Genomic DNA, 24,693 nt, shown 5'->3' with positions numbered 1-24,693 from the left:
GTTTATCAATTTATTCTTTTATTATATTATCTCTATTATAGATTCACATTACATGACCAAAAGCTTTATTGTGCTTGAGAAATCTTGAGTTGCAGTTGTGATTGTTTGTTTTGTTTTTGTTTTTTTGTGTTTGATTGTATGTTTAAAGGTCATTCTTCTTCTCAGAACTTGATTTGATTTGTAGATCAGCAACATTTTCTTCACAGCTTGGCCAGCTGTTTCCTGCGCACTGTTCCTGTGATGTTGCCTGAGGGGTTGTCCAGGGGAAGAAGAACCTGGGAGTGTGAAAATACATGTCAGTAACCAAGTAATTCATGATTTAACACCTTTTTAAAGATTAGTTGTAATAACAGAACTTACTTCATCTTTGTTGCTGAGGCCCATTTTTGTCATGTCTATGGTAAAGTAGTGCTTGTTGGGCATGACCATCTCTATTTCATCCACCTAGAAGACAGAATACTTAGACCGGGATTTTTCAGAATGAGCTCAGATTGTCTTATGCGATGTAACACATATAATGGTTTTTCCTCCAGGCATTCATTCCCTCATTTGACTGTACAGTGACTTTTGTGTGCGCAAAAGTCATCTGCCATACAGTTTTTGTAAAAACACATATGGCTGACTGTACTTGCACTGTAAAAAAAAACATTTCAAGGCAACTGTCTTCAAGAATATTGTGCATTGCCTTTTATTGAGACTTTCTTCTATACTTCTATACTTCTTGCTTTTTAGAAACAACAAAATCTGTATGTCAAGAATTGTTGAGAAAACTCATTAATGTGAATTACAATTAGTAATTGTATATTTTCAATGGCAACCATTTATTCTAGAGAACCCAAATAATGAAAAATAGGCTTCACACCCCACTGTGAACAATTTCTGAAATACATATATAATAATAATAATTGTTTCCGATGCTGCATTGATGTACTCCTGAGTTGGAAAGTCGTTCTTCTGACTTCGATGTGTTCATGTGCGTCATGTCGGAATGTGGGAGCAACATGGACACCATAAAGAAGGTGTTTTGCATTTTATCACTCAGAGTATTTAAACACCATGTTGACAGCTGTTTCCAATATTTGGAAACGTTACAATGACTATACATGACTTTGGTAAAAGTTTTTTTCCATCAACCCAATATTTACTTTTGTCTGCCATGTTTCAGAGTCATATGACATCAACTCGGCAACTCGTGTACCAAAATTTTCTTAGACTTTCCGAGTTGCTCTTCCGATTTGAGAGGGCATTCATGAGAATTGTTCAAGTCTGAACAATGTTTTTCCCGGTAATGCCAGCAGCACATGAACGCACAGTATAACATTCCGTTTTTTCTAAAGAAGAAAAGTAAATTATTTCAACAAAAGATTATTGGTTGTAAAAAATTATTGTGGTTAGTGAAGACAGTTGCCTAGAAAATGTGCATTTTCTTAAATATTTTTTTTTTGTTTTTACCTTGTTCACTGTTCTCTTTTGACAAGTAATCATGTGTCATGAACATGTCTAGGAAGCATTGATGCTACGACTAAAACCTATTTTAACTGGAGCTTTGTTATAAATCTTATGATCTAAAATGGGGGCTTACCTCAGGAACTCTGTCCAGAACCAGAACTTGTGTTTCATAAAGGGTCTTTTGCACAGATGGTGAGTACTCGCCACTATCATAGGGGCCAGCAAACTTCTCAATAATCGTCTCCTTCACACACTTCCTGGAAGGGAGGTGAAAGTATGTAATTTCACTTTTAGAGTTTTTGTCTCATTGATGTGAAAAAGAGATTTTTAACAGATGTTTTTCAACAGATAATTACCATGCAGCATCAAAGTTGACATCCTGAATCTTGTTGTAGCGCCACCTGGAGTAGACAGAGGTGCAGAAACACCTGTCCTTGGCCTCCTGCAGAGTAGTGAAGCGGTCTCGGTGGAAACCCACAAAACCAGACTGGGTGGTTTTCAGCACCGTCATGTTCTGCACCCCACTGTGAAGCACGGGGATACCTGCGTGAGGCACAGAGTTGGTGAGTGTGGAGTATTTAGAAACATCAGGAAACATCGCAACTCTGTCATCAGCAGCATCAGTGACATTCAGTAATGCTAAGGACCTAGCCTCAGTTATACATGCCTAAAACATGCCTTAAGAGTTGAAACTGGACACAGATGAAGAATGCAATTTCAACTACACTGATTTCAAATACTGCCTGTGGGTCTGTAATTGTGCTTACCATTGAGATTCTGTTCAACATCACAGAAGCGACAAGCCTCCGGGCTGAAGATAAATGCATGAGCGTGCTCTACTCCATTCTGAGAAAAAAAAATAAATGATGACAAACTTTGTTAAAATCACATTAGAGGATTGATGTGTCACATAGTTGAATAAGTTAGGATGTGCACGGTTTATGGTGCTGCTTAAATAGTTTGAGTAAAAGACACACTTCTTATGATGAGTTAAGATAAATTACAATGTTTTTTCATCTATTCACTAATAATTATGGATGAATTCTATCAGAGACTTCAACCATTGTTAGTCACATAAACCCCCCTAGTGTTTTTTGCTGACCACCAGTGGTTTAACAGTGTGCTCTGATGCTACAACACACACATTAAGTTACACTTTAGTATCACTAGTTCCACGTTTGCCATCAAAAAGGCAAACTCTCACTAAAAACTGTTTTTTACCTTCTCCAGCCTTTTCCACGGAGCCTCCTCCATGTGAACTTTGGCCCTCAGCACATGGTTGAAAGAGGTCAGGAAATGATTACAGATATCCAGGGAAAACTGCTCGATGGTCTTTACCTGTATAAGGTGCGTATAACATAAAAAGCAGAGCGACAGGCCGTAAGTAAGACCATCTCAAAGAAGTTTGAGTAACATCAGCAACAGATGAATGGAAACATGAAAGAAGGGCAGACTAAAACAAAAGTCGACAGGTTTGTTTACTCTTGATATTATTTGATCAGTGTGTGTTTGAGCTGTGGCTTGGCAAAGAAAGACCATATTAGGAGTGCCTTATTTACAATAAAGGTAAGTTAATTAACATTAGACAATGCAGTAATCATTAACATTTAATTAACAGTTAACTAATGTGTCAAGTATTTATATAGTATATTTTTCTAATGCTTTTTCAAATAAACTAAGGTATTCATTTAGACATTATTTAAACTTTTTAAAAATACCACTAAAATTAGTCAATACAGCAATAAGAATTAAGTAGAAGGTAATTAACACTATATCTGTCCTTGAATAAACATTTATAAAAACACTTTCCCTTCGCATCAAATGGATTAATGGCATACATGTGAACTGACATCTCTGTCAGCCATTTACTAATATTAGTTTGGAGCTTAATTACCATGTTTCCCGTAACACAAGACATTTGTTAACAGTTACTTAATACTTCTTAATTAAATATTAATTAAATAATTGTTAAATACCTAGCTGCCTTTCTTAAAGGTCAAATTGATAAAAAAAAAAATGATGTTAACAAAAATTCTTTTTTTTAAAAAATAATACATCTACAGAGCCTTTAGAAAGGTGCAAGAAAAAAACATTTCTTTCTCTTAAAAAACAATATTATGATTGTGAATTAATCATTTTACAATGTTTATTGGGTCCAAAATGATTGTTTTGTCTATCTCTGTATGAGATTTGTGACCGTTGATACGTTAGCTAGCTTTAGCAACATTGACATTTGCTGGCAACCACCTGAGGGGGTAAATGCTTTGAACAGCAGCAGTGTTGTGGTGTGAATGCAACAGTAGAGGGGAGAGGAGCGCCACATTGACTGTAACATCTCTGTATTTTAATTTAACAAACGAGAATCCCTTTAAAAATTGTGTTAATGAAATGAATTCAGTCAATAGAAATTAACCCTTGAGAAGTACAGTCAGGGGAGGTACAAGTACTGTATTTTGCCATTAATCCTGTTGAATCTCTTTTCATATCAAACTTCTATGTAGCTGCTTCTAGTTCAGTTTAAAGCTGGATGACAAAGAACTTTCTTCTCTGACTGTCAATCAGAGTTTGGCTTTCTGTGATGGAGTGATAGAAGTGCTGTGATGAGGGGAAAGATATATCATATAACTGTAATCTGTAGCCATGTTCCTCATCCTACCCCTTTGAGCTTGGCCAGAGCGTGGACGGTGTTCTTGATGGTGTCGGTGGGGATGATGTCTGAGTTGTCTCCGGTCAGGTAATCCTTGCGTGATTTGAGCGTGAGCTCCACGTCAGCTTTCAGCTCGATGATGGAGTGGTGGCTCCCCTGTCTCCTGATGACGAGAACCTTCACTGTGTTCTTGCCATAGCCTGTTCGAACAAACTCCACATTCTGCACACAGAAGGAGCAGATTATTGACATATTGAGGTGTGACATAAGTGTGTAGTTGGATGAACATATTGTTTTGTATTGTCTTTCTCTTCTTTCCTTTAAAATGTAGCTGTCAGTCAGTTTGTAGTCACCTGGGATATATGTTCAGCACTTTTTTATTATTTCGATTAGCTGTAACAGATACATCTAAAATGTTTATCAATTACAGTTAGCTGATTTTTCTTTTATGTGTTACATGTACTTAAAATTTCAAATGTTTGCTTGAGCACAACTATTTGCCATATTCCAACACTCATTCATCCCTGTAATGTATTAGTAATAGTTGTCTCAAGGGGTTAATATGATATCACACATTTGAATTGCTCATAATGAAAAATGTGCACATTTATAGTATTAGTCTCAATGTGATGATCATTCGGCATCAGGCTTTGACAATAGTTTACGATTTCAACATGGTTATTTATTTTTTGAGACGTGGACGCTGGTTTGTTGGGCAGAACAGACTGTTGGCCTGGTGGTCATTCACCTCAAGGTAAAATCCAGTGCTGAATTATCTAAGGTATCTTCAAAAAAAACTTGCTCTGTTTCAAAACTTTTTTGTGTAAAAAAAAAAGTGCGTAGTTACCTGATCTGAAGCAGTTGCCATGGTATCTTCCTCCTTTCCTTGCTGTCTGTCTGTCCTGTGTGTCTCCGGCAGAAAGAGTCTCTACCGATCAACAAGTATTTAGTAGAGAGGGTGGTGCTACCTTTGCTCTTAGGCTATTGGAAGCTATGTTAGGTGAAGTTCAACTTGTTTTACCTGTTCAGAGTGTGTGTGTGTGGTTACACTTTCAGACACGTAATGTGCACACAAGCATACGCTTTTGTCTTGCTTTTTTTGAGTGCACATGCAGATTTTTTTGTTTAATAATGTGTGCTTAAGATATTTATTCATTCAGTAAACAGACATGATGTAAACACCACTGTCACCTTTATAAAGGAAGTATGCCTATTTTATTATCAACAGTCGGTTGTTTTAAACAAGTGTACAACTTGCACAAATAGTTTGTACTGGCACATGATGAGGTCTCATTGTTTTCTCAATAGCTAGATTGTCTACCATGTTTCTTTCTTTCTTTCTTTCTTTCTTTCTTTCTTTCTTTCTTTCTTTCTTTCTTTCTTTCACAGGAACAAATTGCCTAATAATAAACATTACTGTAAATATGCAACAATGAGCCAAGAGGCTAGTTTTCCTTCCTCTGTAGTCCGGTCCAGGTGTGATGTTAACAGCTGTAAGTAAGACCCATGTTAGCCAATGTGTTTAGCTGGTCCAAAGAAAATGTGAATTTGGTTTAAATCTACGTTTTATCTTTTCAGTAAAGGAGAACGGTTGCTCCTTTCATGACTTGCGCACAAAGTTTGGATGGAAACATTTATAAAAGTTCTCATTCTGTTGTTTTAATATAGACTCTATTTTTGCCTCATTGTGCTTTGTTTTATCAGTACATATGTAAAATGCTGGTTAATCATTAATAAATACTCTAGGGATGCACTAATTGTGAAATTCTGGACTGATACCGATGTTTAAATGAACTATTTTGGCAGTTAGCAGATGCCGAAACGAACGTTCTTTTGTTGTTGTTATTTATTCTCCCTTTTGTGTGTGGTAAACAAAGACATCTTCACGATAAAAAACAACTGAGCTCTCAGAAATCATTCAGAAAGGGCTCAATTTCGATCATACAAATTTACGACACAACCTTTAATGTAAAGTACATCGGTCTTTGCTTTAATTTAAGACTTTAATTCATGTCTTGAGTGTGTCTTTGTCATATGTTAGTCATACATGAGGGGTAATGGGTTGGTCACCCTCTATTAAGCCATCAAGTCTGCAGTTATAAATATTAACAAGTTTTTCATAAATGGATTTGGGTCCAGATGCTCTGCAGACCTTCCCCAGGAGGTAAATGATGGTACAGTCCGTTGGAGGGGTGCTGCTTGATAAATACCAGTTAAGGAGATTTTTCACAACCTGGCAATTGATTGATTTATAGAGCACAAGTAGTTGATTTATTAACCATGAATACAACTATAAGTTTTAACTGATGGATGCTTAAAGTACAAAGTGTGCTTTGTTTAAAAGTGGTGTATGTAAACGTGCTGAAATAAATTCCAGCTACAATGAGTTTAAGTGAACTATGACCTCTGTAATAATTGTCCAGAGACCATCTGCTGATACAGTTTATGCAGATAAGTCTTTTGTATATATAATTACAGATATATCTTGATTTTAACTCTGGCCACAAGGGAGTACTATTTTAAGATAAAGCCTAAATATAATAAGAAAGGAAGAATAAAAAGCAAACCAACATACGTGTGGTTACCAATTGTTTCATTATTATGTGGTCTGGACACGCAGCCACAAAGTCACTGAGCTCAAACATTGAATAAAAAATGTTACCTTACATGTTTTTAATGTTCAACTTCTTGCCATGTGATCTCCATGTCAATAATTTACTGTTTGACTATTTTACTTTCAGAGTTTTTACCATCCACTTGTGGTTTTCTTATTTTGAGAGATTAGAGGGGAAACTGCTCAATGACAGTTTTGTGTCTAATTAAGTTAAAAAGTACTCTTAGATCTGCTTCTCATTTAATCAATCAGCCTTAAATCAATGCTGCTGACCAAGTTCAAAGTTCAATCAAAGAGTTTCATTTCTCTTCTTGCTCCCAGGTGAAAGAGTTTCCCACCAGATGGTTTCCAGTTCAGTGATCAGCAGCCCCATCGCTAATAAAAGATGACCTGAAAGATGAAGTGTTCATACTAAGGAGCAGGTGCAACACTTTGAATGTGAGGAACAAGTTCTGAAAAAAACAAAATCTGGATAATAACTGGATAAATCAAGATGCAGCATCTACAGTAGACTCATAGAGTGAGAGCCTATGAAAGCATCCAAACATTTAATTTAATTTAAATAAAAACTCTCACTGTCCTTTTATTGTCCCTTTGTCATGTGACCACATCTTATGACTTCCTGTTTTGCATCTACATGCAGCTGCACTGCATTCACTTTCAAAGTTGCCCAATCATGAAACACACAAAGTAACAAAACATTTCGAATTCCCTTTTTTGCTCTCTGCTGTGCTCACTTTACGTGGAGGAGTCGTTCATGATGGCCGCACGCTTCAGTTTATGCTCACAGATTATTATCGTGCTTCTGTGTTGCACAGTGTGTAGTGCTGACATTTCCTGTAGAAATGAAGCTGGTGAGCCTGTTGACTGGTGAGTTTATATGATTCATTGCAGTTAACCGACTAAGAATGAAGTTTAAATGGCACAATTAGACGCTTCAAGATATAGTGTTCGGTCTTTTGGAGGATAAGCAGATAAACTGTATATTTGGGCATGAAATCAAAATAAAATCTCTTACATTATTTTGGTAAATACAAAAGAAAACATGTATTTCTCCCTCCTTCCACTGCAGGTTTATCATCTACAAGCTGCCCAGGTCCCTGATTGGTGAGGTGGGCAGTGGGGTGGATTACATGTACCTGGACTCCTCAGTGGGGAGCTGGCAGATGAGTAAATTCATGGTGAACACCAGTCAAGGAGCCATAGGGAGCACACTCAACCAGCTTTACAAGGGAAAGGTCTACATGGTGAGATTACGTCCTTGTTCTTTAAGTGGGGTTTATCCTCTGACTCCTGTGTATAGAAAGATGGAGACCCTGCATCAGGCTTTAATCAGACTGAACAGAGCTGATGCTGGTGCCAGATTGCTAAGTAGACACTCTTTCCGCTTGCTATGGGGAACTGAGCTGACGCCGGACATTAACGATCTTCCCCAGCCTGAACAGTAAATGACACACAGGCCTCCTTCCGGATAATTAGTTTGTATTGGTTTGAGATCAATCTCTGTGTGACCAAATCAAAAAACTGAACAAAAATGTTTTTTATAAGGCAGTCATTAGACATTTGGGATGCAAATAAGTATCCCCCTCTTGTGTTTGTATGGTAAATATGAAGCTAGATCCTTGCTTTAAAGACTTATGCAATATGTTATATCTTTCCTTCAACCCATACAAAACCAAAATTTTAAAATGACACACTGTTGAGGGATTATGAGCCAAACTATTTCCTATCCATAACCAGTGTTGAAAAAAATACACAAAAGTCTTACTTGAGTAAAAGTAAAGATATCATGTTAAAATATTACTTTGGTAACCGTGAAAATCATTTACTATTTGTACATAGTACATAAGTAAAATCTTAGTGTCTGACATTAAATGTACTTGTTATCAAAAGTTAAAGTTATCATCATCATACATAAATAATACTGGGTTGACCGATTATCGGATACAATATTGGGATTTCTCTAATTATTGAAATTAGTGGGTTTTTTACTGATTGCCGATAAAATGAATTCATTTAGAAATGTGCTACTTTGGCTCTGATGCAGAATGCAAACTGCAAAGTAATTAGTAACCAAAGTTATCCAGCAGAGTAAAAAGTACAATTTTGTCCTCCTCAAGTAAAGTATAACTACCTCAAAATTGAACTTAAGTACAGTACTTGAGTAAATGTACTTTGTTACATTCCATCACTGGCCAGGACTGATGAAGTCTTGTCATCACCATGAGGTGCTCAGGCAAACAGTTCAGACTATACCCTGTTTCCAGTCTTTGTGCTAAGCTAAGCTAACTGTCTGTTGGCTCTTGAGCTCACATTTAATGAACAAATATGAGACTTTGATCCTGGCACTTAACTCTCAGCGAGGTGAAACAAGCTGGACACAGGCTGGATTAAACAAAATGACTGAAATGTTGAAGAAAAATCTCCCTCCACATATTGTTTGTATAAAACAATTATTTCCCTCAGTCTAACAGTTCAGTCTACGCACTCTACAATGATGGACCACCGATCCTGAAATACCTCCAAGGATATGGACACACTAAAGGTACACTGAATTATGAAAATTCAAAGTTGTTTGCAGCAGTTTTGAAGGTTTGATTTGACTTCAATAGCATGAATTGTGATTGTGTCTGTATGAAGACGCTACTACTCTTCACAACAGATAATGTTAGAACATTTAAAAGACAATATTATCACACACAATTCAGTCCAGTGTTTGTAGTTAATGTGTGTTTTAGACAGAACAGTCATTTTTCATCATCTATGTTGGTACATATATAATCTTTTATCAAGATCTGGATAAAAAAGTGTCAGCTGATTACACATTTTGTAGTTGTCCATCGGTTATACTAATATGAAAAATGATTGCCATATGATGCATTCAAAGACCTGTGCACTGTTTTTTTGTGACAGGTGTATTTCCAGGCAATGCTTTGATTTTGCGAAAAAGACCAAATCAATATAGTTTCAGGGGGAAGAAACAGGCAAAGAGCATCCGTCTGATAACTGCTGTTGACTCTGGGTTATCGACCTCCCTGACATGACTTTGATGAAAATGTTTTTGCATGCTGGTTTTCAGCGTACGTGCGTTGAGTGTCGTTTGTGTGCATCCTGCAGGGGTTCTGCTCTTTGATCGCTCTCAAGGTTTCTGGCTGTCGCACAGCATCCCCCATTTCCCCTCGTTCCCTGAGAGGGGCTACCTCTACCCCTCCTCTGGCAAAGTCAACGGCCAGACTGCTCTCTGTATGACCTACCACTATGATCAGTTCCTGAGTATAGGTGAGTGAACGCTCATGAGGTAAAAGGGGTTGACAGTTCTGTACACATGGCTGCAACTTGCAAAATTCTCTATTTGGTGAAAAACAAGAAAACATTTACACAGTGGTCTGGTCTTATGTCAGTCCATACAGACATGACTTGCAGTATGTCTTCGATGTTTGAAGGGTCTAGTCTCTTATTATAATCGGCCCCCTCCACTAAAAGTCATGATCCAATAGGCAAAATTAAACAAGTATGATGTAAAAACATAAGGCATACATAGTAAAATTGGAGACATCTGTTGTGTCCAGCAGTTAAACCTTGTGAAGGAAAAATATTGCTTATTAATAAGATTTAAAATTTGAAAAGACACAGCCATTAATTAGTTTAACTAATCAACATGCATATTGGCTTTTTATTGGTCATTATAAAATACTTCTAATGCTGTAGTCTGTATGACCATATTCAAGGCCATTAAGAGTTTTCCCTCAATAACCTCCTAATCACTGCTTGTTGATAGTAAATAAGGAACTTGTTGTACTTGAATTATTATCTTTATAATTTTTGCTCAGTATGGGCCTTGAAAGGTGGTAGCACCAAAAAAATAGTCATTCTCAATTAATAACACTTAATAAATATGGTTTATTCTTATGTAACAAAGCACAAAACTTCAAGTGTTAACAGTGTCCAAATAATTATATGTTCACCGTTCCTTTTTTTGGCCTTTTCGTGGCTTTATTAGATAATACAGCTTGGAGAGATGACAAGAAACAGGATGGGGGGGAGTTGACATGCAGCAAATGGCCACAGGTTGGATTTGAGGACACAGACTCTGTGCACGCTTTGCCAGCTAAGCTGCCAAGGCACCACGTATGTGTCGTTCTACAGTAGCTCTTGCTCAAAACAAATTATGTTCATGTAGGGTTGGGTTGTAATACTTGAATTTCTTACTTCGATATAATACCTTGAAAAATGTTGATATTTAGTAACATGTTCAAAACCACGAGTAAAAGCTGACCCAACATCGATGGGGCATTACATTTTAGATTTTTATTAAAAGACAAATACAACAAGGCTTGTTTACTGTGTGTTAAGAACAGCAGTGTCTCAGTTAATTCACTTCTGGAGGAGGTAAAGCTATGTGGGCACTGCAGCGGTGCATGTGTGTGAACTCGCCGCAGGTGACGATAGCCAAAAAAATGCATTTGGTGAATAGATACTGGAAAAAAGGAGTATTGAATCCATTTCACATATTCAGAATCGTTCTGTATCGATATTTTGAGGTTTTTGACGACCCTATGGCCTGGTAGTTGTAGAATATTGTCTTGGAGAACATGGCATTAATAAGTGCTTGATAATGACTAATAAAGTGCCAATATGTTGCTAATATGCGTCCTGACAGCCAGCTAGTTAAATACAGAGTTTGTCATTTTCTCCTGTTCTCGATCAAAACAATAGCAAGTAGCAAGTTGCATGGGATGATGGGAGTTGTCTTCATTTTGAAACAACCACCACCGATGATGACAACAATGTATTAAAGTTTTATACACGTTATGTTTAGTCATGTTGTGACTCCTTTCATTACTCTCTGACTCTTGTGGAAATTGTAGCGACAGGCGACCAAATGAAACACACTTTTTTTTCTTTTTAGACATTTTAATGCAGAAATGTTACATATAATATCTTTAATCTTTATCAGTGTTATCTTGTGTTTCCTAATCTAAAGTGTTGCTATTCATGTAAATAACATTAATGTTGTTGTGGGATTTTTTTTAACAAGCCTGTCAAACGTCTGTTGTGAAATCTATAACAGACAACAGAAAACTATATCAGACACAAATTATTATTCACTATGTTGTCATTTGTCATAAAAAAGTTGTGAGCAAAGTTGTCATTAAATATTGTCCACAGTGTTCCTGCAATGATTACAGGGTTTGACGAATGTAGAGTTTTAATCCGTGATGCATTTGTTTTTTTATTGTGATCACATGTATTTTGTGACATTAATCAGTATCTACCAGCTAAAGAAACATTTTAATGGTTAAACAGGTCTTTAAAGGAATATCACAACATTTTGGGGAATCCACTTTCTTTGCCATCAAACAAACAGCAAGATTAGGAGAGTGAGGTCAGTCTCATTGATAAAATTGACTCTGAGGATTTAAGGTTGGCCCACTACAACTTTGTGTTGGGCAGAGAAAATCTGGAATACATAAAGCATTTAGATAATTAACAAAATACATGACAAAACAATTAAATTAATAGATGAACATGGAAAGAAAATAATCTTTTTTATAGCCGTGTTCTTGTAGACACAGATATAATATACAGTAAATTAATAATGAATTCAAACCCAATCAGGTAAAATATAAATCAGCTCCCTCTAGTGGACCCTTTAGTTTCCTAACACACAGCATCTCTTATTTCACTCCTCCCTCTCCAGCAAAGCAGATGGTGTACCTTTACCCACGTTTCTACAACTGCTCTGTACCTGCTGCATTCTCGGCCGACCTGCCGCAGCTTGCTCAGTTATGTGAGGGCACCAAACCAATACCGGCATCAGATAAGAGCGTGACAACACTTTTCACAATCCAAGGAGACAAGTTTGTCAGTTTTGTCAAATCTGAAAGCTTTGTGGATGGTAAGATATTCCTCATATAATCTTGGTCATTTATATTTTACTAGTAAGACATTTAATTGCTCATTGGCTGCTGTACAAAGAACATATACATCGCAATGTACAGCAACAAAAGCACGTTTTTGGAACTTTTTCAGAAAATCTTACTTACTCACTTAATTTGTGTGATTTTCAGAAGACCCTGCTTTTTGTTGATAAATAGAAGAAAAAATCAGGAGTCAGGAACATAACAGCGTTTTCGTTTTTTCTTTTTCATCACTTTAAATCATCTTATGACCGCTCAGATTTATCTTGGGTGTGGTCACTGCTCTAAACTCAGTGTTGGAATGTAACTAAGTACATTAAACTTATTTATGACATTTCAACATCCAATTTCCCTGATATTGTGTCAGTGACATAGTGAGATAGTGAACTACCACTCTGACCTAAAATTGGTCTGTGGCAACAGGGAGTTTAGTTTTGATATCAATCTAAACATCAGGACAAGCATAGCCTATCTATAATATTTTAAAGGGCTTTTATTTTGAAATTTAACATCAGCTTGTCCTGATATTGAGTCAGTGACATTGTGAAGTGGTGAGTACAATTAATATCAGATACTTTAAGACTTTTGCTCAAGTACTAGTACAAGTGCTGATATGGGTGACTTTCACTTTAACCACAGTCATATTTTAACACAATATCATTACTTTTACTCAAGTATGACTTTTGGATACTTTTTACAACACTGATATGTTAAAGGTGCAGTATGTAAGAATTGGCCACCTGTTGAATTCATACTCAAAACAAATAGGGGGCAGCATATCACCAAAGTAACCACTAACTGCCACTGCAGTTAGCTAGTTAGCTCAGTTAGCTGTGCAGCTAGCAGTCAGGACTGGGAGCTCGGCGCACTGAGGGAGAGTTGGTGTTTACATCGCTGGCACGGTTTGCATTGGGGGTGGGACGGGGCTAGTTAGTTAGCATGCTAACTTTAGTAGATGTCTCTACAACACAACACACAGTCGTCATAACGTCAAAACTGTTATATTTTCTATTGACAATTGATTAAACAGTTTTATGTTTTCAACAAAAATTTGTACATATTGCACCTTCAATATTATGAGCTCAGAGCATGGACCTTTTATTTGTGCTGTAAAACAACACAGAGATCATAATTAAACACTTCAGAATATCTAAATGTTCAAAGTTTGCGTCTAATAGAATCAAACTCTAAAAGACAGCAAATGCAGATGATTTCATGTCATGTGTTAATTCTCTTTTTTTATTATCTATAAAACTACCAAAACAAGAAACATAAACAATTTGTTGGAATATTATTTAAAACATTCAACTATTTTTGTGTGTTTAATTAACTGTGTGACCTACATTTACTGTCTGCTTTTTTATGTCGTATTTTATGTCAATGAAGCTGAACTCACCCCGTGTCTGTTATTCATTCAGACATCTACACAGGCTGGGTGGCTCAGGCTCTGGATGCTGACCTGCTGGTGGAGAGCTGGCAGACACAAGGTCACGAGCTGCCCTCCAACTGCTCCCTGCCCAGACACGCCCTGAACATCAAGAGGGTTCAGCTCCCCGGACCGGTCCGCTTCCAGTCCCACCACGACCACTCAAAGTGGTGTGTGTCACAGGCCTATGAGGACCAGGTGACCTGCCTGGGGGATTTGAACAGGGAGAAAGCCCAAATGTGGCGTGCTGGGGGGCTTGTCTGCTCCTACAACCCCCTGATTTACAAGGCCTTCAGACAGGTGGTGGACTGCTACATCAGTTGTTGAAAAAGAGAAAAAGATAGGATTATTGGGACTGGATTAGTCTCACACAGCATGGTTTGAAGCTATTTTGAATTTATGGGACTAAATGTGGTGATGTGTGAAGTTAGATCCTGTTAGGGTTGAATTAACCATCAGTTTAAAAAAAGAAAAAAAATATATTAAAATTAATTTAACTCTTAATTTAAGTTCTCACTTCTTGGACAGATTCTAGATTCTACCTCTGTGTTTGCCTCAGCTGGTGATATATAAACACAGCTACAGTAGTTTTCCTTTATTAAAGGCAGAATCACTGGCAAGTTTAAGACCAATTTTTTTACTTTCTCAATCTGGCAATACTCAAAAGTACATTCATAATTCATAGGTTCACACACGGACTTGTGTTTCTGTGTTCAAGTACATATTGAATCGCTGACACTCCGCCCCCCTCTCTCTTGTTTCTGCACTATGTAACTTCAGTGAGAGGGTACGACCACAGCGTTACACATGTTTACGTCAACGTACAAGTTTTCAACACATAACATTGTTTTAATGTAATGAGTTTTGTTTGTAGTTAGCACCTACCTTACGTCTGACACACTGTTACAGACCTGGGATTTGTATTAACGACAGTGGTGTTGCACTGGGGCGCCAAAATCCCCCGACATTTTAAGCATGATATCATCAGTTGAGGCCTTTGATGTGAAGAATATATGGTTTATTCCACCAGCTGTGTGAATTTGTGTAATTTTCATCTTTTTTTACAATGTTACATAGGCTGTATGATGTGACTATTTTGTTTGAATAATAAACATGCAAGAAACAAGAGTTTCAGTGTCATCACTGTAGTCCCACTAAGGTCAATTATGTCTTTTTGAAGGGAGACCTGGCCAAGACGGTGATATAAATAAGTTACAGACAACATGATAATAAAGTCCACAAACTTCTCCACTGGACTTTGCCCAGTGGCCAGCTGCGTATCAGACTGGTGTTGTACTGGTGAGTCAGTGTGAGTGTGAGTGTGGTGTTTCTGAAAAAGAAAGCAGTTTGCTCAATGAAACATTCCCTGAATCACTGAAAGACAGACGCCATCAACATCCAATCTAATGAATGTTTTGTGATTTTACACAGGTGGAGACTGTGACCGCAACAAAATGAACCTTTTGTTGCTGCACTTTTTCGTGTTGCCTTCAGTTCCTTTTTGCTGGCATGTTATCTGTTCTAATGCCCTGCAAGTGCCAGATGGGTGCAGTAATGTCACTGTTATCAAAACCATTTGTGAATCCACCTTTCACTTTCATAATGACCAGTCTTTCTGCTAAGCCTTGATACAAGAGTTCAGTCATAAACTGGGTCCTACTTTGCACACAGCATTTAAACCCCTTCCACTGTTCACATTTTACAACAGGTATATCAGCATTCTGTTCTCAGGCTTAAAATCAATGAATCATTTTTCACTTGAACTCATAACAAGGAAGTAAATGAAATATAAGAGATGGGGGTGTCAGTTTCATTTCACAATGAGATATTTTGAAAGGCAGCTTTGCAAAACAGACGTATAGGTGACTGTGAAGAGAGCTGATGATGGCTGAATACGTGAGTAAAATGTTCACATGTCTAAAATGATGCTCAAAATACTTATAGATACAACTTTAAGTGTTAAATGCATATTTATACATATACATATTTATATCAGAATATTGAAATGAACTCTTCTGTTCCAGTGTCAGGATTATTAACATACTTGCTGCTGAGAGGAGACATTGTTTTAATGTGTTTGCTGTTTTTTTGACCTGTCATACTCTTGAAAATTGTTGTTGCGTTAGCTGTGATATTAATCTTGTTGGTCCAGGAAGTTCCTCTATAGAAATGCAGATCTCTGTTAACTCAACCTCCTGTTTAAACTGACATTCCTCCAAAATAACAGGTGAAATTCTTAAAAAAGCTTTGAAATTAAATGAGTATTCCTCATAACCACTGATGGTGGTGCCTAAAAGAATCTGTGATACATTCATAACAAGTTCAAGGTAAAAATAAGGAAAGAAACATGATGAATGCAGAGGCACAAATGGTCACTGACTGGTTTGATGAGTGGGAAAATAATGCAAAGCATACATTACTGGCATCCAGTCACAAAGTCTTAAAAACAGCAACAATCTCTCCTACTATCATTGTAAAAGCGAACGATGAAATATCTTTTGAAAGAATGATGTTCATCTCTCAGAGCCGTGTACAATCTGCCAGTCAGCCCTGAAGCTGTTCTGTGGGGCTGTGGTTGCCCAAGACTTTACTGACACTTACACTGTTCAGAGGGGAAGTACCAAATACTTTGTTGCTGTACTTAAGTAGATTTTTCAGATGTCTGTACTTTCCTTACATTTTCAAAACATGCTCGCTACTTTAGTTTGAATGCATTTGAGGGGAATTATCAGTTGTTTTTATTTTGCCTTATTGCACGCCGCCTTCCCAACATCACTGGACTGGTTTCAATGTCAGTGCATATCACACACGGCAGATGTCGCAAGACAAAAACGACAGAAAGGAAGCAACAAGACGGAAACAGACTGAGAGGGAGACTCGAATGAGGGGAAAAGGTGTGAAGTGACAAAGGCTCAGCTTCAGCTTTGCACAGAAGCAGCCAGTAGAAATGTCCCTCAGAGGGATTCTTTTAACTTTTATACTTTGAGTACATTTTAGAGCCTCTACTTTATTACTTTTACTTGAGTAAAGTAGTTGAAGTATTTTTTTTATTTCCTGTTTTTAGTATCCGTTCTTCTACTTGATAAAAGAATGAATGCACTTTTGCCACCTCTGGTTGTCACCCCACTGTGTTACAGTTGCAGCATGTAGAAAGTGTAAACCAACTTTTGCAACCTGCTGAACTGAAACATCAACTCTTGATTTAAGTTCTCACTTCTTGGACAGATTCTAGATTCTACCTCTGTGTTTGCCTTAGCTGGAAATATGTATCACAGCTACAGTAGTTTTCCTTCATGAAAGGCAGAATCACTGGCAAGTTTAAGACCAATTGTTTTTACTTTCTCAATTTGGCAATACTCAAAAGTACATTCATAATTCATAGGTTCATGCACAGACTTGTGTTTCTGTGTTCAAGTACATATCGAGTCGCTGACAGTCTTCCCTGTATGTGGTTTTAAAGCCACATTATGTAACTTCTTCACCTCAAATAACAATTATAACATCATTTTGATGTTACAGTGTCTTGTAATAGGATGAATGGTGTCTGGACTACCTCCTGTCCATGTTATTCTATCAAGATTTATGTTTGTTTCAGGGAACAATGATGAGATTCCTTCTAAGTGTTGGGATCCTTTGTCAAGGGTGTGCTTCAGATGTGAAATGCAGGAATGACGCTGGAAACGAGGTGGACTGGTTGGTGGAAATTTTGAGATTTGGCAATTTATGTTTTCACCTATTCTCAGTGTCAGCAGAATACATAATATAAATGATGTAAATCTGTATCATTAGGTATATTTTATACAAGCTGCCCAAAGGAAATGATGATGGTTTGTCGTATATGTATATGGATGAGAGCACCAAAGGATGGGAACTCAGCAGAGAGAAGATCAACAGTAACACTGGCACTCTGGCAAACACCCTGAAACCTCTTCTTGACTTTTATGCCACAAAGGTGACCTATTAACGAATCTCTTGTACAGCACTTTGATTAATTCAGGACACTGATTCAGAGAAATGTTTTGTCGTAGACTGAAGGCTTTGGATACATGCTCTATAATGACCAGCCTCCAGAAGGTAGCGCTCCCTCCTCATTTGGTCACAGTAAAGGTGAGTGCAGCAGTGTTCCACCTTATTGCATCACAAACATCACACTGCAACAAAACTCTGTTTCTGTTGTTTTCTACTGTTTTTCTTCCTAAAGGAGTCGTGATGTTGGACAGACAAACTGGAGTTTGGCTCTCACACAGTACACCAAAATTTCCAGCCAGTGGAAGAACCTTCTGGCCAAACAGTGCAAATGACAACGCTCAAACATTCTTGTGTGTGACTTACTCCTATGATAAATTCAACGAAATAGGTTGGTCACTGCCAGTTATACTACCATCTTATTTATTGATCAAAGCTATTTGCCAAATAGATAATCATGCAATTGACATTCCTATTTTTCATCTGAATTCTTAGGATTGCAGCTCATGTACATCCACGCTTATTCATTTGACTCTGACATCCCGACAACCTTTCACAATGAGCTGCGATGTGTTGCACAGCGAAGCTGCTACCCAAAGAAGGCACCCTGGTATCGTGTGATGCCGCTGACTTCAATAGCTGGAAAACCGTTCTTAAGCTTTGCAAAATACACACGTTTTGGGGATGGTGAGTGTTTTCAACACACATTTCAGGATTCAAATGTTAAGATTTCATGTTAAGTTGATGATGAAAGTTTTTTTAACAGAGCAAAATTAGGAACAGTTTTACACTTTAAAGAGGCACCATGTAATAATTTTAGCAATTAACATGTATTAATCACTTTTATTGGTCATGTCATGGAAATTTTGATTTTCCCCGTCTCTCTTGGTTGCCTATTCAAGCCTGTGGATGATTTGTTAAGTTGTTTAATGGTGCTGTACTGTGGATTTCTTTGTGAAGGACTCGGGTCGGATTTTCTGTGACAGTCCAAAGGATGTGACTTTATGAATGTTCTCGAGTGCCTCTCTCTGCTTCGCTAACAGAGAGCAACAGCAGCCAACGTTAGCTTAGAAATGGAGTCAGCTAACATAAACTAACAACCGGCTTCAAGCACGATGCAGAAGTTCCACAGAGACCCTTTAATTGTCCTGGAAGTGTCAGGCTGCCTGTACTGTAACAAACTATTCTCTGTATATCACTGCTTTTTTGTTTCAGTTTTATTCTTGTGTGTGAAATGTATTTCTAATATATTGTCCTGACTGATTTTTTATATATTTATACATAATATGTTTGGTTTTATTGTAGATCTCTACTCCGGCCTTATTGTGAACCATTTGCAGCAGAATCTGTATGTTAAGAGCTGGGGAAGGATGCGTCGCCCTCTGCCTTCAAACTGCAGCAACACCATCAGTCATCATGTGTACAATGTGAAGAAAGTACAGCTCCCGAATGGGAAGCCCTTCAGTGATACTGTCGATCACTCCAAGTGGTGTGTGACACCTGATGGAGGTTGGACCTGCATAGCTGATATGAACAGAGAAGTGAGTCAGATGAGCAGAGGTGGAGGAGCGATCTGCACTACTGATGTTGAAGTTGGGAGGGCTTTCTATGCACTGATCAGAGAGTATGAACCATGTGCACATGAAGCTGATTTTGAACACAGAGAGCTTTAAAGGCACCAGTTTGATCAAAATGTAAAGAAAAGTGTGGCTGCACGAAAACTAAAACAAGACTGGAGTCAGATATCACTTCCAAATACTGACTACGTCATTACATATCCAGGCTTAAAACTGCTGTGAGCTGACATTTTGTATGTTTTCTACGTCATGTTTTAATGTTTGTTAACTGATCTCTTTTGAGTTGTGTTTTATGTATTTTAATCAATAAAAAATCTGCAATGCTTTTATTTTCAAAATTACGTCTTAAGCATTAAACTTAACGTTCTATACAATCATGCTACTATAACTCCGGATGAAATAAATTGAAATGAATGATTTTATCAATAATAAATGACAAATTCTTTGTTGCTGCAGGCGTTTTCTGTTTTTGTTTTGTTTTCCTTCACAAAGGATGGATTGAACGGTTTAAGGGACCCTAGGTAAAATTGAGCTGGCTTCACATGAATTGAGAAACTGAAAAAAGAAGTCTTCATCAGAGCCAGATGGGCTCAGACTTCTAACCACACTGTATGTACAAACAAATAGACTCAAAGTCCTCAGACTTCAAGGTTGATTAGGTTTTATTCCATCAAACAGGTACGTAAAACCAAGGTGGTCTCCGGAGGTCATCTGCATCTAAAACCAAATGCACATGCATTTATACCTCAACTATAATCCTCTCCTATGGGCCCTACTTTGAGTCTTTCAGTTTGTCCTGTTTCAGGAGTCACTTCTATCTTCATAAGAAATAAACTATTAAATGAACGCATTTATTGATTAAACTCAGTTTTTGTACATGAATAAAAATATTCCAACTGCTCCCTGCCCAGACACGCCCTGAACATCAAGAGGGTTCAGCTCCCCGGACCGGTCCGCTTCCAGTCCCACCACGACCACTCAAAGTGGTGCGTGTCACAGGCCTATGAGGACCAGGTGACCTGCCTGGGGGATTTGAACAGGGAGAAAGCCCAAATGTGGCGTGCTGGGGGGCTGGTCTGCTCCTACAACCCCCTCATTTACACAATAATAAAGTCCTGTAACTACAAACTTCTCCACTGGGCCTTGCCCGGTGGCCAGCTGCAAATCAGACTGGTGTTGTACAGGTAAGTCATGAGTGTGGCGTTTCTGAAAAAGAAAGCAGTTTGCTCTATGAAACATTCCCTGAATCACTGAAAGACAGATGGCATCAACATCCAATCTAATGAATGTTTTGTGATCTTACACAGGTGGAGACTGTGACAATGACTTTTGTTTCTATACTTTTTCATGTTGCCTTCAGTTCCTGGATGCTTTGCATGATTTTATCTGCTCTAATGCCCTGCAAGTGCCAGATGGGTGCAGTAATGTAGCTCATGTCAAAACTATTTGTTAAACCACCTTTCACATTCATAATGACCAGTCTTTCTGGTTAAGCTTTGACGATCATAAACTGGGTCTCACTGGGCACACAAAGCATTTACTGTTCACATTTTAGAACAGGTAAATCAGCATTCTCTTCTCAGCCTTAAAAACAGTTAATCCTTTTCACTTGAACTCATAACAAGGAAGTAAATGAAATATAAGAGATGTGGGTGTCAGTTTTATATCACGCTGAGATATTTTGAAAGGCAGCTTCGGCAAAACAGACGTACAGCTGACTGTGAAGAGAGCTGATGATGGCTGAATACGTGAGTAAAATGTTCACATGTTTAAAATGATACAATTTTAAAAATTAGAATGCATATTTATACATATACATATCGCTGACAGTCTTCTCCTGTATGTGGTTTTAAAGCCACGTTATTATATTACAATTATAACATCATTTTGATGTCACAGTCTCTTTGTAATAGGATGAATGGTGTCTGTCTCCCCCCTTCCATCACTTGTTTCTGCACTATGTAACTTCAGTGAGAGGGTAGGATCACAGTGTTACATACATGTTTACTTCAACATAAAAGTTTTCAACACTTAACATTGTAATGATGTAATAAGTTTTGTTTGTAGTTAGCACCTACATTACGTCTGACAAACAGTCTGTTACAGACCTTGAATTTGTGGTAACGACAGTGGTGTTGCACTCAGAAATTGTAAGTGCTGTATCGTAGGCAACTGGACATGTTTCAGTTTCTTGAAGACGTTTCACCTCTCATCCAAGAGGCTTCTTCAGTTCTTCAAGAAACTGAAACACGTCCAGTTTCCTACGATACAGCACTTAGAATTACCATGACCCGGGTGACTGAGAACCTTCATCAACATGTACTCAGAAAACTGTAAGGGGCACCGAATCGCACAAAATGCCAATTTACACATAACGTTGCTTTGAATTTAATACATTTTTGTAATGGCATTTTGTATCTCACTCTAAATTAAACTCTACATATGATGTTTTTGTCCCAAAAAATTTAGAAAAAATGCAAGTTTCTCATCACACACAATCTCCTGCTACATTTTTCTGCAAAATTGACACATTAAAGGCCATGAACTGGGGATTAATCTGTGGAAACAGGACTAGCTCCTGTCGGTGTAAATTTATCATGATTTATGTTTGTTTCAGGGAACAATGATGAGATTCCTTCTAAGTGTTGGGATCCTTTGTCAAGGGTGTGCTTCAGATGTGAAATGCAGGAATGACGCTGGAAACAAGGTGGACTGGTTGGTGGAAATTTTGAGATTTGGCAGTTTATGTTTTTACCTATTCTCAGTGTCAGCAGAATACATAATGTAAATTATGTAAATCTGTATCATTAGGTATATTTTATACAAGCTGCCCAAAGGAAATAGTGATGGTTTGTCGTATCTGTATATGGATGAGAGCACCAAAGGATGGAAACTCAGCAGAAAGAAGATCAACAGTAGCACTGGCACTCTGGCAAACACCCTGAAACCTCTTCTTGACTTTTATGCCAAAAAGGTAACGTATTAATGAATCTCCTTTTGCACAGCACTTTGATTAATTCAGGACACTGATTCAGAGAAATGTTTTGTCGTAGACTGAAGGCTTTGGTTACATGCTCTATAATGACCAGCCTCCTCCAAAAGGTGGCGCTTCCTCCTCATTTGGTCACAGTAAAGGTGAGTGCAGCAGTGTTCCACCTTATTGCATAACAAACATCACACTGCAACAAAACTCTGTTTCTGTTTTTCTTCCTAAAGGAGTCGTGATGTTGGACAGACAAACTGGAGTTTGGCTCTCACACAGTACACCAAGATTTCCAGCCAGTAGAAGAACCTTCTGGCCAAACAGTGCGAATGTCAACGCTCAAACATTCTTGTGTGTGACTTACTCCTATGATAAATTCAACGAAATAGGTTTGTCACTGCCAGTTATACTACCATCTTGTTTATTGATCAAAGTTATTTGCCAAATAGATAATCATGCAATTGACATTCCTATTTTTCATCTGAATTCTTAGGATTGCAGCTCAAGTACATCCACGCTTATTCATTTGACTCTGACATCCCGACAACCTTTCACAATGAGCTGCGATGTGTTGCACAGCGAAGCTGCTACCCAAAGTGGCCACCCTGGTATCGTGTGAGGATGCTGACTTCAATGGCTGGAAAACAGTTCTTAAGCTTTGCAAAATACACACGTTTTGGGGATGGTGAGTGTTTTCAACACACATTTCAGGATTCAAATGTTAAGATTTCATGTTAAGTTGATGATGAAAGTTTTTTAAAAGAGAAAAATTAGGAACAATTTTACACTATATAGGGTCTCTATGTAATAATTTTAGAAATGTACATGTATTAATCACTTTTATTGGTCATGTCATGAAAATTTTGATCTTCTTTGACAGTCCAAAGGATGTGACTTTATGCACGTTCTCGAGTGCCTCTCTCTGCTTTGCTAACAGAGAGCAACAGCAGCTAACGTTAGCTTAGAAATGAAGTCCGCTAACATAAACTAATAACCAGCTTCAAGCACGACACAGAAGTTCCACAGAGACCCTTTAATTGTCCTGGAAGTGTCAGGCAGCAGGCTGCCTGTATTGTTGACAACAACAAAATATTCTCTGTATAACACTGCTTTTGTGTTGCAATGTTATTCTTGTGTGTGAAATGTATTTCTAATATATTGTCCTGACTGATTTTTATATATCTATACATCACCCACCTACAATGCTGTACTGAGTTCTCTCCCCAGACAGCTTAACAACCATTCACACCTGGGCTCACCTAGCCTTAGTAACCTACACGAAGGCTGGTTTGACCAACGACCCACAAGTAGCAATGACTCTGAAACTCAGAGCTCACACGTATCCTTAACGACTCTGCAAGGTCGCACCCACACAGAGTGTAAAAGCCAGCCAACTCCTCTCCAGTTAGTTAGAACTGAAGAAGCCTCTTGGATGAGAGGTGAAACGTCTTCAAGAAACAAGTCCAGTTGCCTACGATACAGCACCTAGATTTACCATGACCTGGATGACTGAGAACCTTCATCAACATCTATACATAATGTGTTTTGTTTTATTGTAGATCTCTACTCCGGCCTTATTGTGAACCATTCGCAGCAGAATCTGTATGTTAAGAGCTGGGGAAGCATGCGTCAACCTCTGCTTTCAAACTGCAGCACCAACATCAGTCATCATGTGTACAATGTGAAGAAAGTACAGCTCCCGAATGGGAAGCCCTTCAGTGATACTGTCGATCACTCCAAGTGGTGTGTGACACGTGATGGAGGTTGGACCTGCATAGCTGATATGAACAGAGAAGTGAGTCAGATGAGCAGAGGTGGAGGAGCGATCTGCACTACTGATGTTGAAGTTGGGAGGGCTTTCCGTAGATGGATCAGAGCGTATAAACCATGTGCACATTAACCTGATTTTGAACACAGAGAGCTTTAAAGGCACCAGTTTTATCAAAATGTAAAGAAACGTGTGGCTGCACAAAAACTAAAACAAGACTGGAGTCAGATATCACTTCCAAATACTGACTACGTCATTACATATCCAGACTTAAAACTGCTGTGAGCTGACATTTTCCATGTTTTAATGTTTGTTAACTGATCTCTTTTGAGTTGTGTTTTA

General features: G+C 38.0%; 4 protein-coding genes across 5 annotated transcripts; 3 read left to right on the top strand and 1 right to left on the bottom strand.

The window, feature by feature from the left end:
* Position 1: 1 nt before the first annotated feature.
* On the bottom strand, positions 2–5,051 carry uox (urate oxidase). The gene is made up of 8 exons (XM_073476131.1): positions 4,944–5,051; positions 4,106–4,318; positions 2,671–2,787; positions 2,217–2,295; positions 1,806–1,992; positions 1,583–1,706; positions 361–444; positions 2–275 (listed from the first exon to the last, which is right to left on the bottom strand). Exons 1-8 carry the CDS (start codon positions 4,962–4,964, stop codon positions 201–203), a joined length of 900 nt encoding a protein of 299 aa, XP_073332232.1. The 5' UTR covers positions 4,965–5,051; the 3' UTR covers positions 2–200.
* Positions 5,052–5,620: 569 nt separating this feature from the next.
* Positions 5,621–15,185, top strand: LOC141004563 (deoxyribonuclease-2-beta-like). 2 transcript variants are annotated; one of them, XM_073476129.1, is made up of 6 exons: positions 5,621–7,580; positions 7,783–7,957; positions 9,177–9,255; positions 9,828–9,989; positions 12,412–12,609; positions 14,050–15,185. In XM_073476129.1, the coding sequence occupies exons 1-6, from the start codon at positions 7,468–7,470 to the stop codon at positions 14,382–14,384; spliced, it is 1,062 nt and encodes a 353-aa protein (XP_073332230.1). In that variant the 5' UTR covers positions 5,621–7,467; the 3' UTR covers positions 14,385–15,185. The 2 variants fall into 2 exon arrangements, with proteins under 2 accessions (XP_073332230.1, XP_073332231.1); XM_073476130.1 differs by having other exon boundaries at positions 5,626–7,148.
* A 2,462-nt stretch (positions 15,186–17,647) lies between these two features.
* Positions 17,648–19,924, top strand: LOC141005217 (deoxyribonuclease-2-alpha-like). The gene is made up of 6 exons (XM_073477018.1): positions 17,648–17,750; positions 17,847–18,009; positions 18,086–18,164; positions 18,259–18,414; positions 18,519–18,710; positions 19,329–19,924. The coding sequence occupies exons 1-6, from the start codon at positions 17,659–17,661 to the stop codon at positions 19,694–19,696; spliced, it is 1,050 nt and encodes a 349-aa protein (XP_073333119.1). The 5' UTR covers positions 17,648–17,658; the 3' UTR covers positions 19,697–19,924.
* Positions 19,925–22,223: 2,299 nt separating this feature from the next.
* LOC141004792 (deoxyribonuclease-2-alpha-like) lies at positions 22,224–24,483 on the top strand. Its single transcript, XM_073476452.1, has 6 exons — positions 22,224–22,315; positions 22,412–22,574; positions 22,654–22,735; positions 22,817–22,972; positions 23,077–23,268; positions 24,143–24,483. Exons 1-6 carry the CDS (start codon positions 22,224–22,226, stop codon positions 24,481–24,483), a joined length of 1,026 nt encoding a protein of 341 aa, XP_073332553.1.
* The last annotated feature ends 210 nt before the right edge of the window (positions 24,484–24,693 follow it).

Source organism: Pagrus major, chromosome 11 (genome assembly GCF_040436345.1).
Source record: "Pagrus major chromosome 11, Pma_NU_1.0".
In the NCBI taxonomy this organism is placed as follows: Eukaryota; Metazoa; Chordata; class Actinopteri; order Spariformes; family Sparidae; genus Pagrus; species Pagrus major.
The sequence above is the reverse complement of the archived record's forward strand: the minus strand, read 5'-3'. Positions and strand labels throughout refer to the sequence as shown.